Source organism: Bos indicus, chromosome X (assembly GCF_029378745.1).
Source record: "Bos indicus isolate NIAB-ARS_2022 breed Sahiwal x Tharparkar chromosome X, NIAB-ARS_B.indTharparkar_mat_pri_1.0, whole genome shotgun sequence".
Classification (NCBI taxonomy): domain Eukaryota; kingdom Metazoa; phylum Chordata; class Mammalia; order Artiodactyla; family Bovidae; genus Bos; species Bos indicus.
Genome location: NC_091789.1, coordinates 58926302 through 58944176, shown reverse-complemented (window position 1 = coordinate 58944176; position 17875 = coordinate 58926302). Strand labels below are relative to the sequence as shown.

Here is a 17875-nt window from a genome sequence, read left to right as displayed (position 1 = left end):
GTGTAACAGTTAAGATGAGGTCATACTGGATTAGGGTGGGTCTTTAATTCAGTATGACTGATATCCTTATGAGAAGAGAAAGGACAAAGAAACAGACAGGGGAAAACGCTATGTGACGATGGAGATGCCAACGACTGACAGCAACCACCAGAAACCAGGAGAGAGGCATGAAACAGATTCTCCCTCAGAGCCTCTGGAAGGGACCACCCTTGCTGATACCTTGACCTCAGACTTCTGGCCTCCAGAACTGAGAATGTATTTCTGTTGTTTTAAGCCATCTGGTTTGTGGCAATTTGTTACGGTAACCTTAGGACACTAACACACCCCTCTTTGTGTCTCAAGCCCCTGAGAATTCTAGTGTCTTCCTAAGTCCAGATCTTACCACCCTGTTTAGTTTACCTGCAGCAGTACCAAGTCAGTGAGTTAAGGATGATCCTGCAGTGGGTGTAGCAAACCTTTCCCCCACTGCTCTAAAGCAGTGGTTCTGAAACTTCAATGTGCTTCAGTAGCAGCTGGAGGACTGTAAAACCCTGATGGCTAGCGGCCTACCCTCAGAATTTCCAACTCAGTAGGTCTGGAGCAGGGTCTGAGAATGTGCATTGCAAACAAGTTTCCAGCTGATGCTGATGCTGCTGTTCCAGGGAAGCTAGGTCATCCATCAGTTCCTTTCAATAAAATATAGTAGAGGCTAGGGCACCATCCCACAAATTATTTACAATCTTATATTTTAATTTATTTGGGGCTGCAATAAAAGGATTTAAAACAGGCTTGACAAATAGCAGAAAGAAATCCCTTTCAGTGACAGTAAGGTGGGCCAAAATAAATTGAACAATGATAGATTTGAATCAGTGGTATTTATGTGAAAAAAAAAAAAAAAACAACTACGGCTTATTACTTTCAAACAAGCTTTTATTTCCAATGTGAACAATACTATCAAAGTATCTGTAAAAGATAAGAGTAAAGTCAGATGTCAGTAGTTAGTATCACTTTGGGGCATTGAAACTTTGAAACAAAATTAGTATTTCAGGCTAATGTAAATAAGAATATCCATGAAGAACAGATTCATCTTTTCTTTGGCTGTCTGCTTTTTCTATGCCTTCCCACTGTAGGATGAAAAAAGAGCCAGTTAACAATTGTACCTCAATAACATGCAGTGACTTTCTAAATATGAGTCAACACTATGTACATCTATTTTCTTAATGTTTTCTTCTTGTAACCCAGACCCTTGGTGATCAGGGTGCACATCATTGCTAATGCAATACTTATCTCCCTCTTGCACACCACTATAAATGCTTGCTGATTCCTTGAAAGGCCACACTGTGATTTAAATAAGTCATTCCCCCTAAAAAACTAGTGTTCCCTTGCACAAATCATCAATCCCTTATATTTCCAGACCTTCAGTTTCCACATGTGTAAAACGAGGATGAGGCTTTACCAAACATCCACATGCATGAAAACTAAGAAAGAGTGAGAGAGTGAGTGAGAGAGACTAAAAGATGAATGAATAGAGGAAAGAGAAACAAAGATGTAATTACCATTTCAGTGACAACCAAAAATAATACTGAGACTAGTTTTCTTTTCTTTTGAATAAAAAATCTAAATTGAACTAATATTTGTGAATTAATCCTGAAATGCACTTCTCTTGAAACCCTTAACATCTTACTACTTTGTAAGGAATCGCTTTCTCAAAGTCATTGTCAGTACAAGAGACTACAATTCTGTGGCCAGGTGATGATGACACAGCTAATGCATGGCCTAGTCACTTTAGCTGCTGCTTCTGGTGACTCTTCTCTAAACAAGCACTGGTCTCCATTTCCAGGTCTGATAAATTCACCAACTATAGTAGACTTAAATCTACAGGACAAAGGACTTGTGGCTATAAATGAAATACATTTCAGAACATACTGCCTCCTACATTATCTAGAAAACATTATTAACAATAAACTGTTTTTCCAAAATTAAATTTCAACAATTTTCTTATTTATTTTACAGAAGAAAAATTAAAAATATAAAGCTGTTAGTAACAGGTATGTGTCAGGAATGGTTATGTCGTACTAAAGCCTATACAACAATACCTGTATTATCCAGAGCTGCTCTTTGCTGAGACCACATCCATTTAGAGTCCTTCAGGTTTTTCATTTCCATCCTCTTCCTCTTCATCAGTGTTTTCATACTGATCCTCACCCTCATCATTAGGGCAGAATGATGCAGACATTGGGGTCAAAAGTTGGCAGGGAAAATATCCCAACTTAAAACCAGCAGCAGAGTCTAGGCCTGAGAGAAGAGAAATAGGTTTAATGAAAGAAACAACAAATAATACCTGGATACATTTCTAGCCCCCCATCATGTCTGCTGCTTGACAATGTTCACAAACGTTTTTCCCCTCTTTCCAGTAGATCGGTACACAGATCTCTCTGATTATTTCTGGCCCCTGTGGAGAAGGGATCCGAAGCATTTGATACTGATACCATTTTGTACGTGTGTGTCGGAATTTCAATGGAAAAAAATGTTTGTTTGACTTAAAGACAAATTCTATGGGGATGCTCAGATTCCTCAATCCCTGAAAAGTGCCCCTGTGCTATGTCATCATTTTCTCAGATCCTCCTACCAAAAATATTCACATTTGTTAAAGCCGTTGACCAACAGGGAGGGATGCCACTTGTTTGCCTCTAGGTTGGGAGAAGGCAGCATGCTGTTTCTCGAGACCATGAAGGTCTCCAGAACTGGGCTTCCACTTGTGTAAATTGTGCCCGGAGGTTTTTGAGAGTTCTGACCCACTGTGTGACTGCTAGAGACCTACCTGCCTTTGAGCTCAATGGCCCCACAAGGGCCTGAAGGCTCAGCCACCACTTGCCCGCCTCAGCCCCTCCGGGATCACAGGCCTCAGCCTCCCAGTCTCAGAGGCAGCAGTCAGGGCTTCCTCGCCCAGAACTCGGCCTCCACTGCTGGTTCCCTTGTCTTCTAGGATGCAACCCCCTCCGCAGGATCCCACAGCTCCCAGGGTGTATCGCCCTCCAGTGGGTACTCACCCTGCAAGACTCTGCCTCCCTCTCCCAGGTCTTCCTGCTCCTGAGGAGGCACCGGACCTTCTCCAGCGTCCGAGGGTGGCTGGGAGCAGCCCCTGGCCATCAGGCGGTCAGCGTGAGGCCAGAACAGGACATGTCTGTTGTTACGGAAATTGCGTAGAAAGGAGTCGAGGTGACCCTGGAACAGGGGCCCAAACGTATCCATGCAGAATCCAAGGCCTGCAACCACTGCCGCACCCTCCTGCTCATTCTCGTCCTCCTCTTCCTCGCCCTCTCCAGACAGGTGCTCCTCCTCCTCCACGTCCCCCAACTCGAAATCGATCTCACTCTCTTCCTTGTCCTCCTGCATCTCTACATCTTCCTCCATCTCCGACTCCTCTAACGGCTCTCTACCACATTCCTCTTCCACTGCGGCCTGTGGCCAACCCTGCTCCCCGGGAAGGGCTCTGGAGACCTCCAAGGAAGCCAGAAGAGCCGTGGCCTCCTCGACTCCTTCCGTCCCCTCGCAAGCAGATGCTTGGACCCCAAGGAGACTGGGGTCGCGGCCCGCCCCACCACCAGCTCTCTCCTTGCCACCTGGGATCCAGTCGTGCTCCTCTGTGGCAGACATGGCAGGAGAGACGTGCCAGACAGCGATCGTCCTGCAGTGATGTCTGTGGGGAAGATGGCGGCCGCCGGGCTGAGCGTTGCGCTGAGGAGACGCTGTTGGCAGTGGAACCGCAGGGTGGGGGTGGGAAAGCAGAGACGTCGGCTGCACAGGGAACAGGAGTCTGCGAGTTGCTGGTGTAGGCCCCACAACAGGAATGGTGAGGGGGTGGCCCACAGACCGGCCCACCAAGACTGAAGCTGAGCTGACCGCAGTCAAGGCGGGAAAGACCCTGATGGGCTGGCGACGGTAGGTGGAGCTGGAAGGGTCAACCGGCGACCACTTCCTCCAGCGCCAGCTCTAAGCTCATTTGCCAGGAGGCAAAGATTGGCATGACCGCCGTCCAATGAGTGATCAAGGCTTTCAAATTGCATGCAAGCCTTCCAGCACCAGGTCATACTTTGAGCCCACAGGAGTCCCTTCCTTTCCATTGCTGCTGCTTCTGCTGCTAAGTCGCTTCAGTCGTGTCCGACTCTGTGCGACCCCATAGATGGCAGCCCACGAGGCTCCCCCATCCCTGGGATCCTCCAGGCAAGAGTACTGGAGTGGGTTGCCATTTCCTCCTTCAATGCATGAGAGTGAAAAGTGAGTGAAGTCGCTCAGTCGTGTCCCACTCCTAGCAACCCCATGGACTGCAGCCTACCAGGCTCCTCCGTCCATGGGATTTTCCAGGCAAGAGTAGTGGAGTGGGGTGCCATTGCCTTCTCTGTCCTTTACATTGTACCCTTGCAAAAGCAAAATGGCAATGTCCCTATAGGCAGCAGCACCCTGGGGTATGGGAAGCTGGGTGTGATCCCCAGTTGCCACCTTGTGTCAGCTCAGGTCATCAGAGATACACTTATTTTAAAAACTTCATAAAGGCTTGAGAAAGAACATCAAAGGTAAGAGATGGAGAAATTGGAAAACATAAACTGAATTAAACGGGAGCACTGAACATGAAATAGAAAAAAATGAAACAAACTAGATAAAACTAAAAGATTATCATTATGGTCCAGTTGATTTTAAGCATGGCTGCTCATTAGCAACATATCTATAGCTTTGGAGAATAAAAGCAATACCTTGGCATTTTTCAAAAAATTCTAAGATAATTCTGATATGTGTCAGGTTTTCCTCTTGAATGGTAGCTTTGGTGATATAGAATTCTACTACTTTTGTGTTGACCACTCATGGTACAATGGTATTAAATGAATAATAGTTACTCAGTAGTACATATAATATATATTTTAGAAAACGTTTTAATGTTTGCCTAACTAAAAAAATTATGACATTTTGATTCCACTTGTTTGACTTAGTATGAATAGAATGCTAGATTTCTAATTTAAAAAGAAGATGAGCAACAACCAACAAAGTTTTACTATATAACACTGGGAACTGTAGTCCCTTTGTCAATCTCTTGAAATACCTATAATAGAAAATAAACTGAAAAATAATATATGTGTATATGTATAACTGAATCACCTTGCTGTGCACCTGGAACTTTGTAAGGCAACTATACATCAATAATATATATGCTATGCTAAGTCACTTCAGTCGTGTCTGACTCTGTGAAACCCCATAGACAGCAGCCTACCAGGCTCTCCGGTCCCTGGGATTCTCCAGGCAAGAACACTGGAGTGGGTTGCCATTTCCTTCTCCAATGCATGAAAGTGAAAAGTGAAAGTGAAGTCGCTCAGTCGTGTCTGACTCTTAGCGACCCCATGGATTGCCCCTAACAGGCACCTCCATCCATAGGATTTTCAAAGCAAGAGTACTGGAGTGGGGTGCCATTGCCTTCTCTGATAATGTGTGTATATATATATACACACACACACATATATATATGTGTGTGTGTGTGTGTGTAATATATATATGTATATATTATATATATATATATATTATATTTATTTTCTTTATATATATTTAAATATAAAGAAAAAAAGATTAAGTGTATAGATCACATATGAGCAACTGTTTCAACCTCCTGTGAGAGACAGAAGGAGAATTTGGAGGTTTTAATGTTGCTAAAATTACTTAGAGAAGAACATAGAAGTTGACATAGATGCCTCGAGAATGGAGACTGGAGAGTGGAAGGAGTAAAAATAGGAGCTGAAAAGGGATTCATCAGGGCTCCCCAATTCACTTCAAGGCTCCGAGAAATGAAGAGAGACTTCTTTTCAGGACTGTGCTAATCACCTGCTCTATGCTAAACAGTGACACCCCCTCCCAAATGCATATATTTAAATGTTTACCCACTCCATCCCCCAGGTGACGGTATTTGGGAGTTATGGCCTTTAGTAGGAGACACAGTGAAGATAATCAACCTTGCCCTATATAGAACTTATGCATTATAGATTTCACCCCTTATACCGGCCTTGTTTTGTTTTACCTAACTCATACTCAGTATTTTCAATGGGGATAGTCCATTGGGTCCCAAGCTGTCAAGCCCATTTCTAAGTGTCAAAGACTCAATTTAACTTTATGAGCCATATGTCCGAGTGCCTATGCCCACTAGGGGCTATTTTAGGAGAATGGCTGCTATGATCTGGAGCACTGAAACATCACAATCATAAAATTCTTGAGGCAAATACATCTATTGGGTCTCTTCAGTAGCTCCCTTAACACTATAGGGGCATCTTTTAAAAATTTAGGGATATCTTCAAGTATTCCTCTATTTCGTTCCCCGGTATTATGTTCAAAGAGTTTTCCTAAAGCATGCATTTCAGCATTTGCTGAAAAGTGAAAGTGAAAGTCACTCAGTCATGTCATGTCCGACTGTTTGCGACCCCATGGACTACACAGTCCATGGAATTCTCTGGGCTAGAGTACTGGAGTGGGTAGCCATTCCCTTCTCCAGTGGATCTTCCAAATCCAGGGGTCAGACCCAGGCCTCCCACATTGCAGGAGGATTCTTGACCAGCTGAGCCACAAAGGAAGCCCAGCATTTGTTGAAGTCAATTCCCAATCTATTTGCAGAAGTCTTAAGCCAATAAGCACTTTTTATGTTTAAAAATATTATTGCACTATTGTGGTGAATGTCACAGGCATTTAGTACGTTCACAATGCTTCTCAGCCATTCTCTCTGTTGTGCCTAAATAAATCATCACTCCTAAAGGAAACCCCATGCCAGTAATCACTCCTTTTCCATTTCCCCCTCACTGCTCTGATAACTACTCTGATAACCAGGCTCTGGTAACTACTAATCTTCTGTTTCCCTCTATGAACTTACATTTTCTAGATAGCTGAGAGAAATAAAATCCTACAATATGTGACCTTTTGTGTCTGGCCTCTCTCATTCCTTTTTGCTGCTGAATGCTATGCCTGTGTACAGAGGGTCACTTTTGTTTATGAATGTGAAACAAGTTGAGGACAAGTTGGTGGATCCTTGGGATGTTTCCCATTTGGGTTCCCATTTCGGTTAGGGCTGCTATGAACGTGGGGATAGAACTTTTTGTTACCTTTTGTTTGAACAAATACTTCTAATTCTTTGGCTTATATAGATAATAGTGGAATTGATGAGACAACCATAAGGCTTTTACCTTTTTCAGGAACTTTCAGTCTCTTTTTTACAGCTACTTGCTGTTGTTCAGTTGTTCTGCCCCTCAGTTGTGTCTGACTTTTTGCAATCCCATGGACTGCAGCATGCCAGGCTTCCCTTTCCTTCACCATCTCTCAGAGTTTGCTCAAACTCATGTCCATGGAGCTGGTGATGCCATCCAACCGTGTCGTCCTCCGTTGTCCCCTTCTCCTCCTGCCTTCTATCTTTCCCAGCATCAAAGTCTATTCCAATGAGTTGGCTCTTCGCATCAGGTGGCCAAAGTATTGGAGCTTCAGTTTCAGCATCAGTCCTTCCAGTGAACATTCAGGGTTGATTTCCTTTAGCATTGACTGGTTTGTTTTCCTTGCAGTCCAGGGGACTCTCAAGAGTGTTCTCCAACACCGCAGTTTGAATGCATCAATTCTTCAGTGCTCAGCCTCCGTTATGGTCCAACTCTCACGTCCATACATGACTACAGGAAAAACTTTGTCTATATGGACTTTTGTCATCAAAGTAATGTCTCAGCTTTTTAATTCACTGTCTAGGTTTGTCATAGCTTTTCTTCCAAGTAGCAAGCGTCTTTTAATTTCATGGCTGTAGTCACCATCTGCAGTGATTTTGGAGCCCAAGAAAATAAATCTGTCACCGTTTCTATTGTTTCCCCATCTATTTGTCATTAAGTGATGGGACCAAATGCCATGATCTTAGTTTTTTGAGTGTTGAGTTCTAAGCCAACTTTTTCACTCTCCTCTTTCACTTTCATCAAGAGGCTCTTCAGTTCCACTTTGCATTCTGCCATAAGTGTGGTGTCTTCTGCATATCTCAGGTTATTGGTATTTCTCTTGGTAGTCTTGATTCCAGCTTGTCCTTCATCCAGTCCAGCATTTCCCATGATGTATTCTGCATATAAGTTAAATAAACACGGTGACATTATACAGCCTTTATGTACTCCTTTCCCAATTTAGAACCAGTCAGTTATTCCATGTCTGCTTCTAACTGTTGCTTCTTGACCTACATATAGGTTTTTCAGGAGGCAAGTAAGATGGTCTGATATTTCTGTCTCTTTAAGTTTTTCTATAGTTTCTTGTGATCCACATAAGGAAAGGCTTTAGCATAGTCAAAGAAACATAAGTAGACGTTTTTCTGGAATTCTTTCTATGATCCAATGGATGTTGGCAGCTTAATCTCCGATTCCTCTGCCTTTTGTAAATCCAGCTTGTAAATCTGGAAGTTTTTGGTTCACATACTGTTGAAACCTAGCTTGAAGGATTTTGACCATTACCTTGCTAGCATGTGAAATGAGTGTATTTGTGTGGTAGTTTGAACAGTCTTTGGCATTTCCCAACAGTAATGTACAGGGATCCCAATGCCTCTACATCTTCATAAATATGTTTTATTTTTCACTTAAAAAAAAAATCTACTTACGAATCTCTTTTTTGTGACATCATGTGGTGGCTTTTCCTTGTATTTCCTTAATGACTAATTATGTTAAGCTTATTTTGACGTCCTTATGGCACATTTGTATATCTAGTTTGGAAAAATTTGTATTCACATTCTATGCTCATTTCTCACTCAGATTCCTTGGCTACTTGTTGAGTTGTAAATGTTTTTCATGTGTTCTGGATACTAGACCTTTATTAGATATATGCATACCACAAGATTCTTATCCTATTTTCTAGGTTGTGCTTTCACTGTCTTATTAATGTTCTTTGATATAGAAATATTTTTGATTTTTATGAAATTCAATATATTGTAAAGTAATTAACCTCCAATTAAAATAAATAGATTAAAAAATACATAAATATATATGTGTAAAAATAAATTAAAAAAAGAAAAAAAAATTCAATGTATCTGTTTCTTCTTTTGTTACTTATGCTTTTATCATCATATTTACGAATCCATTGCCAAATGAAGGTTATGAAGATTTAGCCCTTCTGAGGACTGAATTATGGACCCCCCTTATTTCCACATGTTTAATGTCTAAGCCCCATTACTTCAAAATGTGGTTGTTTTTGGTGACAGGACCTTAAGGTCAGCAGAGGTCATATGGTTAGACCCTAATGAGTCTGACTGGTATCCTAGACAAAAGTATACTTGGTGACAGGAAGACACGCCAGAGATGGGTATACACTGGAGGAACGATCATGTAAGGATGCAGGGAGAAGCTCGCCATCTGCAAGCCCTCACAAGAAACCAAACCTGCTCACACCTTGTTCTTGGACTTCTAGTTTCCAAAGGTGTCAGCAAATAAACTTGTGCTGTTTAAGCGATCGGTCTGTGGTATTTTGTGATAGCAAGCCCAGCAATCTAATATACCCTTGTATTTGTTCTAAAAGTTTTATGTTTTTAGCTCTTACAGCTAATTCTTTATCCATTTAACGTCCGTATTTGGCATAATGTAAGAGTCCAACTTTATTCTATTGCATATGTATATCCAGCTGTCCTCATACCATTTTGGGGAAAAGATTCCCACTTCTCACCACTTAATGATCTGATATCCCAGGGGAAAATCAATTGAGGGTAGATATCTGGGTTTATTTCCAGACTCCCTGTTCTATTCTGTTGATCTGCATGTCTTTCATTATCTCAGTACCACACCGTCTTGATTACTGTTGCCATGGTACATGGGTTGGGTTGAAACTGACACAGGGTAGTGGAATCTTCGAATTTTCTTTTTCAAGATCGTCTTAGCTATTTCTGGTCTCTTGTAATTGCACATGAATTTTAGGACCAGCTTTTTTTTTTCTGCCAAAAAAGGTCACTGTCATTTTGAAAGTGATTGCTTTTCATCTGTGCTGCTGCTGCTGCTGCTAAGTCACTTCAGTCGTGTCTGACTCTGTGCGATCCCGTAGACGGCAGCCTACCAGGCTTCCCCGTCCCTGGGATTGTCCAGGCAAGAACACTGCAGTGGGTTGCCATTTCCTTCTCCAATGCATGAAAGTGAAAAGTGAAAGTGAAGTCGCTCAGTCGCGTCCGACTCTTAGCAACCCCATGGACTGCAGCCCACCAGGCTCCTCCATCCATGGGATTTTCCAGGCAAAAGTACTGGAGTGGGGTGCCATTGCCTTTTCCGTTTCATCTGTAGACCTCATTATATAAGATTCCCATCTGTATGTTAAGACCTCAAATTTTCAATGCTGCCTTAATGCCTTTGAGACTCGTATTACTCCACTGGCCCAACTCTGCTTTCTCCTGCTCTCACCTGCAATGTCCCCTTCCTTGTGGGAAGACTACCCCACTCAGCTGATTCTCCCCTGTCAAGCAGACTAGCTGTACTGCACCCATTCCCCCAACCACCAAGTTGTACTTCCCTGCCAGCCAGTGCAATATTCCAATAGGACAGTCATCTCCTCGTGTGGGAACGTGGGTGTGTCCCATCCTCTTGTTACTACAACATTTATTTCCCATGGTCCCTGCAGGTGAACTCTCCTCTTAAGTCCCACACCCTCATTGTCCTGCTTGGCGTTTCCTGTTGCCACCCCCCCCCCCCGCCCACCCCTGGCCAGCTGTTAGTCCATGAGACTCACAAACAGCTCGCTGTCCATCTGTCCAGCGTTGCATGCTTGGTCATCTCACACTACTTAGGGTAGGGGATCCCTCCTTTATTAGTGCAGTGGATGAGGGAGATCCCAACCATGATGCTGGACAGCTTTAACTCACTTCTCCTTTGCTAACTAAATGTTTGTGTTTTTTTTTGTTTGTTTTTTTTTTTTTAGTTTAAGGTGAAGGCAACCTGGGTTGAAACTGCCAAAGGTGCCTGGATTGTGCTTTGGCTTGTGCCTATTCTGTTGTCTCTCTCAACCTCAGCCATCTCTTCCCACCCTAACTTATTGTTCTAGCACCTGAGGAGGGAACTATGGGTAATTGACTGTATCCTGGCCTGAGTGGTACTGGGTTGCCCCTGGTGCTTGGCCCCTCCCAGCATGCATTCTGAGACTAGGGATCATCGATTAATCCATAGAGTGGAAGCCAAGGGAGTGTTCAGCCAATAGTGACAGGGAGTGCTGATGACATAGTTTCTTAACTGCTCCATGGTCAATTCCCACTTTCTGGGGGGCACCCTAGAGCCTCTGGAGATAAGAATCCCAGTGTAGTGTGTGTAGGCTGGTCACTGCAGACGGATCATGGAATGCAGTAGCAGGTAGATCATGGGGCAGTCATCCAGAAAGGAGCCCACAGGGCAGGTTCAGGTTGGCTTTCTAAAGAGTTGTGGAAAAGCATAGCTCCAGGCCACCCACAATGGAAGAATTGTGAATAATGCTTCCTGGTTGCTTCTCACGTGTGTCTGTGTCAAGCAAGGGTAGCAAACTTTCCTTCTCCTTTGCTGTAACTTCCCTAACACATGTGATTTTCTCGGCGGTGTGCTCTACAGATGTTAATTAGTTCTAGCGGTTCCTTCCTTAATTTCATTATTGGTCTTCTGTCTGTCTGCCTATCCCTCATTGAAAATAGAGTATTGAAGTCTCCAGGTTTATTGTTTTATGTATTCTGGGAGTCTGTTAGGACTATATGGATGAATAACTGTTACATCTCCCCTTACTGATCCTTTTATTAACACAGAAATCCGTTTTTGGCATTCTGTTTAAAAAAAAAAAAAAAACACTCTTGTTAAAATCTATTTCATCTGATATCAGTATAGCCACTGCATCTATCACTTTAGGATGATTTGCATGGAATACCATTGTCCATCCTTTTGTTTTCAAACTATCTGTCTTTGGATACAAGGCAAGGCTCTTGTAGATAACATATAGTGGGTAACATTTGTTATTAATCCCCTTTGCCAATCTGTCTTTTCAAAGAAAAGTTTTATACATTGGTATTGTGGTGATTACTTCCAAGGAAATATTTTTCCTGACATTTTCTTACTTTCCACATGCCATACCTTTTTGGTTCCTTCATTCCTCAATTACTGTCTTTTTTCTGTGATTAATTGGATTTTTCTAGTGTACAAAGTGACTATCACTCTTTGTCTTTACTTACTTTTTTTTTTTTTTTAAGTTCGGAGCCTTTAAATTTTTTTGTGTTTATTTTTGGGAGGCTGGGTGGCTATGCTGTGAATTATACTTAGTATCTTAATTTTAGAATAATCAAGTGTGTATTTTAGTGAGCTAGTTTTCATAGTATTCTAAACTCTGCTTCTTCCCAGCTGCGCTATATTCCCTTATTTAGTTATTGTGACAAATATCATGTTTGTACATGGTTTGCACTAACGGTTTTATGGTTACTGCTTTATACATCTCTATTTTAAATCAACATACAAAGAGGAGAGCAAAAAGAGAAGTTACATGGATTTCCCTGGTGATCCAGTGTTTAGAATCCACCTTCCAATGCAGGAGATGAGGGTTCAATCCCTGGTCCAGGAACTAAAATGCCACATGTGGTGGAGCAACTAAGCCTGTGGGCCACGCCTCCTGATCTGCATGATCTGGAGCCCATGTGTCACAACTAGAGAGAAGCACTCATGATGCAACAAAGATCCTGCTGCAACGAAGACCCAGTGAGGCCATTAATAAATAAATGATTTTTTTAAAAAAAGAAGAGTCAGAAAGAAACCCCAAATGCAGTAATTCTGGCGTTTGCAGTAATGCTGTGCATAATCTGTGCAGTTCCCTTGACCTTTGTGGTTTATTTCTTCACATTCCTCCAAATAGGTGCCCACTGTTGTGTCACTTCACCCTGAAGGACTACTTTATTATTTTCTGTCCAGCAGGCTTACTAGCTGTGTAATCCCTCAGTTTTTGTTTCTCTTGGAATGAATTTATCTACCTTCCATTTCCCACACATATAGAATTCTTGGTTGAAAGAAGTTTTCATTTGTTCATTGTCTGTTTTTTAATATATCATTCCAATGTCACCTGTCCTCTATGGTTTCTGCAGAGAAATTGGCACAAATCTTACTGAGGATTACTTGTACAATGAAGAGTTGTATCTATTGCTTCCAATGATCATACACCATGAATTGTGTGATTCCATTTCTAGTAAAAGTCCAGAAGAGACAAATATATAAAAAAAGCAACTAGTGCTTTCCTATGGCTCAGAGGGTGGAAAATTGAGTGTGTCTGCTAATGGATAAAGGGAGTACTGGAGGAAATGAAATGTTCTGGAATTAGATAGTAGTGTTGATTGTATAATTCTATAAATAGCATAAAAAACCATTGATTTGTACACTTTAAATGGTATACATTATGATAGACTAATTATTTCTCAATAAATTGTTATAAAATGTTATTGATACAGTATAATCATCCATTTAATAGCAATAGATTTGACAATTTAGGTAGATCAAAAAATTCTAAACCTAAGAAAAATGCAACCTTAACCCTAGAATTGATAAAAGCTGAAATAAAAAGCTTCTTTTTGTTAAAAATTTGAATAACTCTTCACAAACTTCCAAATATCCCTCTATTGCCATATATTCACATAGGTGAATTCTATCACATGCTCAAGAAAAAAATAGCATCCATTCTTTAGAAATTTTCAGAAAATGAAGCTGGCATGGGAGGTGATTACTACCCAAGTTGTTAATGAAGTTTATTGACATCTGAAAAGGGCAGTTTTTAAAACCTCAAAATTACACTCAAATGTCATTCTTGAATATAGTCACAAAAATCAACATGGCGATACATAAAATGATAGTACATTATGACAAAGCAGAGATTATCCCAAGACTACAAGATTGGTTTCATGTTTTTAAGAAACCAGTCAATGGCAGGCTTCAACTCCTGTTCCACATACGAGGAGATTGGACGTTGCCACTCCACCCTAAATGCAAGTTAAAAGTTGAACACACTGAAAAGTCAGCAACTCATCTTAGATTCATAGAGAAGAGAGAGCATAGGCCAAACTGCTCCCTGAACATTGGAGAGACAAGTGAATACAGAGAATCCTAACTTAGCAAAGCAAAAATTCAAGGTCAGAAACCTCTGCAGGAACCAGCGGTGTGGACAAGTCTGTGAGTTAACAACCCCAGGATGACCCAGTTATAGGAGTTCTCCACACTTTTGTTTTACCTCTAGGAACTTAGCCAGGTTCTCACAGTACAATAAATATGTCACTGTGAAAACTTCTCATGCTTCCAGCAGGAGAGGGAAAGAGGGGAAACGGAATCATTTTTAAATGTGCCAGGGCACTCCGTTCTTCTTAATAATGTTTGCCCTCATGCTTAGAGCCCAACCTAACCATGTAAAATTGTGTATAAAGCTCTTGGCTCAAGAAAAGACTGCATACACTTGGATCTCAAGCTAAGAACAATATCAAATAATTTTAGAACTGATCAAACAAGTAGACTACTGTCTAGATCCCACTGTCCTCAGCGGGTGGCCCATATTTGGGCCAGATATGAATAGCACTGCAAAGACTTTGAAATTTTAACGGAGACTGCAACAACAAAATTAGGATAAAAATTTGTGGTCTGAACCTAAAACAAAGTAAACTAAACAAACAAATAAAAAATAAACACACTCCTTAGTATTAAGTCAGATACCATGTCTAACAATATAATACTAAAATGTCTAGGATATACTTAAAATTAATTGGTGTATGAAGAAGCAGGAAAAAGTTTAAAAGTTACAAGCTAAAGTTCAAACAAGAGAGACAACTTCAGGATGATGCAAGTATTGGAATCACCAGAAAAATATATTAAAGCAGCTATTATAACCATACCACCTGAAGTAATGACTGTTGCTTACAAACTAAACCAAAAATTAAATTCTTAGGGACTTCTTAGGGACTTCTTAGGGACTTCCCTGGTGGCTCAGTAAAGAATCCGCCTGGTAATGGAGGAAACACGGGCTAAATCTCTGATCTGGGAAGATCCCATATGCCTCAGAGCAAATAGACGATGGGCCACAACTATTTAGCCTGTGCTCTTGAGTCCAGGAACCACAACTACTGAATCCCATGTGCCCTAGAGCCTGTGCTTGGCAACAAGAGAAGCCACTGCAATGAGAAGCCCACGCCACTGCAACTAGAGAGTAGCCCCTCCTACTTGCCCTAACTAGAGAAAGCCCCCCTAGCAACAAAGATCGAACACAGCTGAAAATAAATAGATAAGTAAATAAATACCATTGTCTGATCTCTCAACCTCTATACACACACATGAACAAACACACAAATGTAGGCATGCATGTATACAAATACACATGTATGCATCTAAGTACATGTAAACACAAATGTGAATATACACACATATACAAAGAGTTATACATATATATATATATATATATACACACAAAGATGTATATATTAATATAGATGCAAATGCACAACACACACACACACACATTAGAGATCAGTATCAAAGCAAAACCTTCAGCATGCATTTCAGTGTGGCATTGAAAACAACATCAGTCAAATTCAGCCACAACATATGTATGCAGCTTTTCTGAGTATTCAGAGAGTTCCACCAAACTTAGTAGAGACAAATAAAGAGGACATACACAAATGTCATTTTTTCTATGTTATGATCTTTTACTTTTATCTAGTTTGTTTCACTTTTTCTATTTCATATTCAGTGTTCCCATTTCAGTTAGTTTATGCTTTCCAATTTCTCCCTTTCTTCTTTTGTTTGATGGTCTTTCTCAAGCCTTTTTCAAGTGTAGTAGAAAAGCTTTTGCATGCATATGTGTAAATAGTATGTATAATATATATATATATATTTTTTTTTTTAAAGAAAACTTAAGAATTTTTGCCTAACTAAAATTTTTGACATTTTGATTCCACTTGTTTGACTTAGAATGAATAGAATGCTACATCTCTAGTTTTAAAAAAAGATATGCAACAAGCAACAAAGGTTTAGGTGGCTCAGATGGTAAAGAATCTGCCTGCAATGTAGGAGACCCAGGTTCGATCCCTGGGTTGGAAAGATTCCCTGCAGAAGGGAATGGCAACCCACTCCAGTATTCTTGCCTGGAGAATCCCATGGACAGAGGAGCCTGGCGGGCTACAGTCTACGGGGTCGCAAAGAGTCGGACAGGACTTAGCGACTAACACTTTCACAGGGAACTATAATCAATAACTTGTAATAACCTATAATAGAAAATAATCTGAAAAATAATATATGTGTATATGTATAACTGAATCACCTTGCTGTGTACCTGAAACGTTGTAAGTCAGCTAAAGTTCAATAAAATACATATATTAAGAAAAAAACCAAATGTAGTCTTTTTTTAAAAATCAGTTTCACTGTGGGTTTTTTCCCTCAAAATGGGATTGTTCAATGCAAGCCATTCTATAACTTGTCATCATTATACAACTTGATATCATCTCATACTTCTTTCTCCAAAGGGATGTGAATGAATACTTACATTCTTCCCTTCAACCTCATCTTCTTAACATCTGTGTTATCATTCTGTTGTTTAGAAAACATATTTTGTATGAATGAAAAACTTTAAAGTTTATTAAGGCTAATTTTCTGATCTAATATAAGGTCTGTCCTGGAGAATGTTCCATGTTCATTTGAGAAGAATGTGTATTCTGCTGCTGAGTAAAGTCCTTTATAGATGTCTGTTAGATCTAACTAATTAATAGCGTTGTTCAAGTCTTCTACTCTCTGGTTGCTCTTCTGCCCAGCTGTTCTATTCATTTGTGAAAGTGGGTTGTTGAAGATTCCAATTATTATTGTTGAATTATGTACTTTGCCTTTAAATTGTGTCAGTTTTTCTTTCATGGATTTTGGCACTCTCTTGTTAGGTGCATTTATATTCATAATTGGTTTGTCTTTTCTATGAATTGGCCCTTTAATCATTATTAATGTTTATCTATTTTTCTATCCTTTAACTTTTAACCTATTTTGAATCTAAGGGGTGTCACTTGTAGACAGCATGTCATTGGATTATTGCTTTTTAATTCTATTCTACAAATACCTAACTTTTCATTGGAAGATTTAGTACATTTATATTAAATATAATTAATGATAGGGTAGGATTTATGTTTACCATTTTGTTCTTTTTGTAAACTATTTTTTATTGGAGTATAGTTGCTTTACAATGTTGCATTAGTTTCTGCTTTTCAGCAAAGTGAATCAGTTATACGTATACATGCGTCCCCTCTTTTTTAGGTTTCCTTCCCATTTATGTCACCACAGAGCACTGAGTAGAGTTCCCTTTGCTATACAGTATATGTTACTGTGTTATACATTAGTTATCTATTTTATACATAATAGTGGATATATGTCAGTCCCAATCTCCCAATTCATTCTACCCTCCTTCTGCCTTGGTATCCATAAATTTGTCTCTATTTCTGCTTTGCAAATAAGTTCATCAGTATCATTTATTTTGCATTCCACATATAAGTGATTTAATACAATATGTGTTTTTGTCTTTCTAACTTACTTCACTCTGTATGACAGTCTCTAATTCTATCCATGTGTCTGCAAATGGCACTATTTAATTCCTTTTTATGGCTGAGTAATATTCCATTATATATATGCACCACTTCTTCTTTATCCATTCCTCTGTTGATGGACATTTAGGTTGCTTCCATGTCCCGGCTATTGTAAACAGTGCTGCAATGAACATTGAGGTGCATGTATCTTTTTGAATTATGGTTTTCTCTGGGTAGATGCCCAAGAGTGAGATTGCTGGGTCCTATGGCAGTTCTATTTTAGTTTTTTTGAGGAAACTCTATATTGTTCTCCATAGTGGCCGCACCAATTTTTTCCTTATATTTTATGTGTTTTGTTCTTTATCC

General features: G+C 40.3%; 1 protein-coding gene across 1 annotated transcript in view; it reads right to left on the bottom strand.

Annotated features, from left to right (window-relative positions):
- Positions 1-928: 928 nt before the first annotated feature.
- Positions 929-17875, bottom strand: part of LOC139181519 (uncharacterized) — a 52139-nt gene continuing 35192 nt past the window's right edge. Inside the window, exons 3-5 of the mRNA XM_070785041.1 lie at positions 3030-3931; positions 2076-2274; positions 929-1103 (exon numbers count right to left, since the gene is read on the bottom strand). Coding sequence (XP_070641142.1) covers positions 2117-2274; positions 3030-3931 — 1060 coding nt within the window. The 3' untranslated portion in view covers positions 929-1103; positions 2076-2116. The remainder of the gene's footprint in view (positions 1104-2075; positions 2275-3029; positions 3932-17875) is intronic.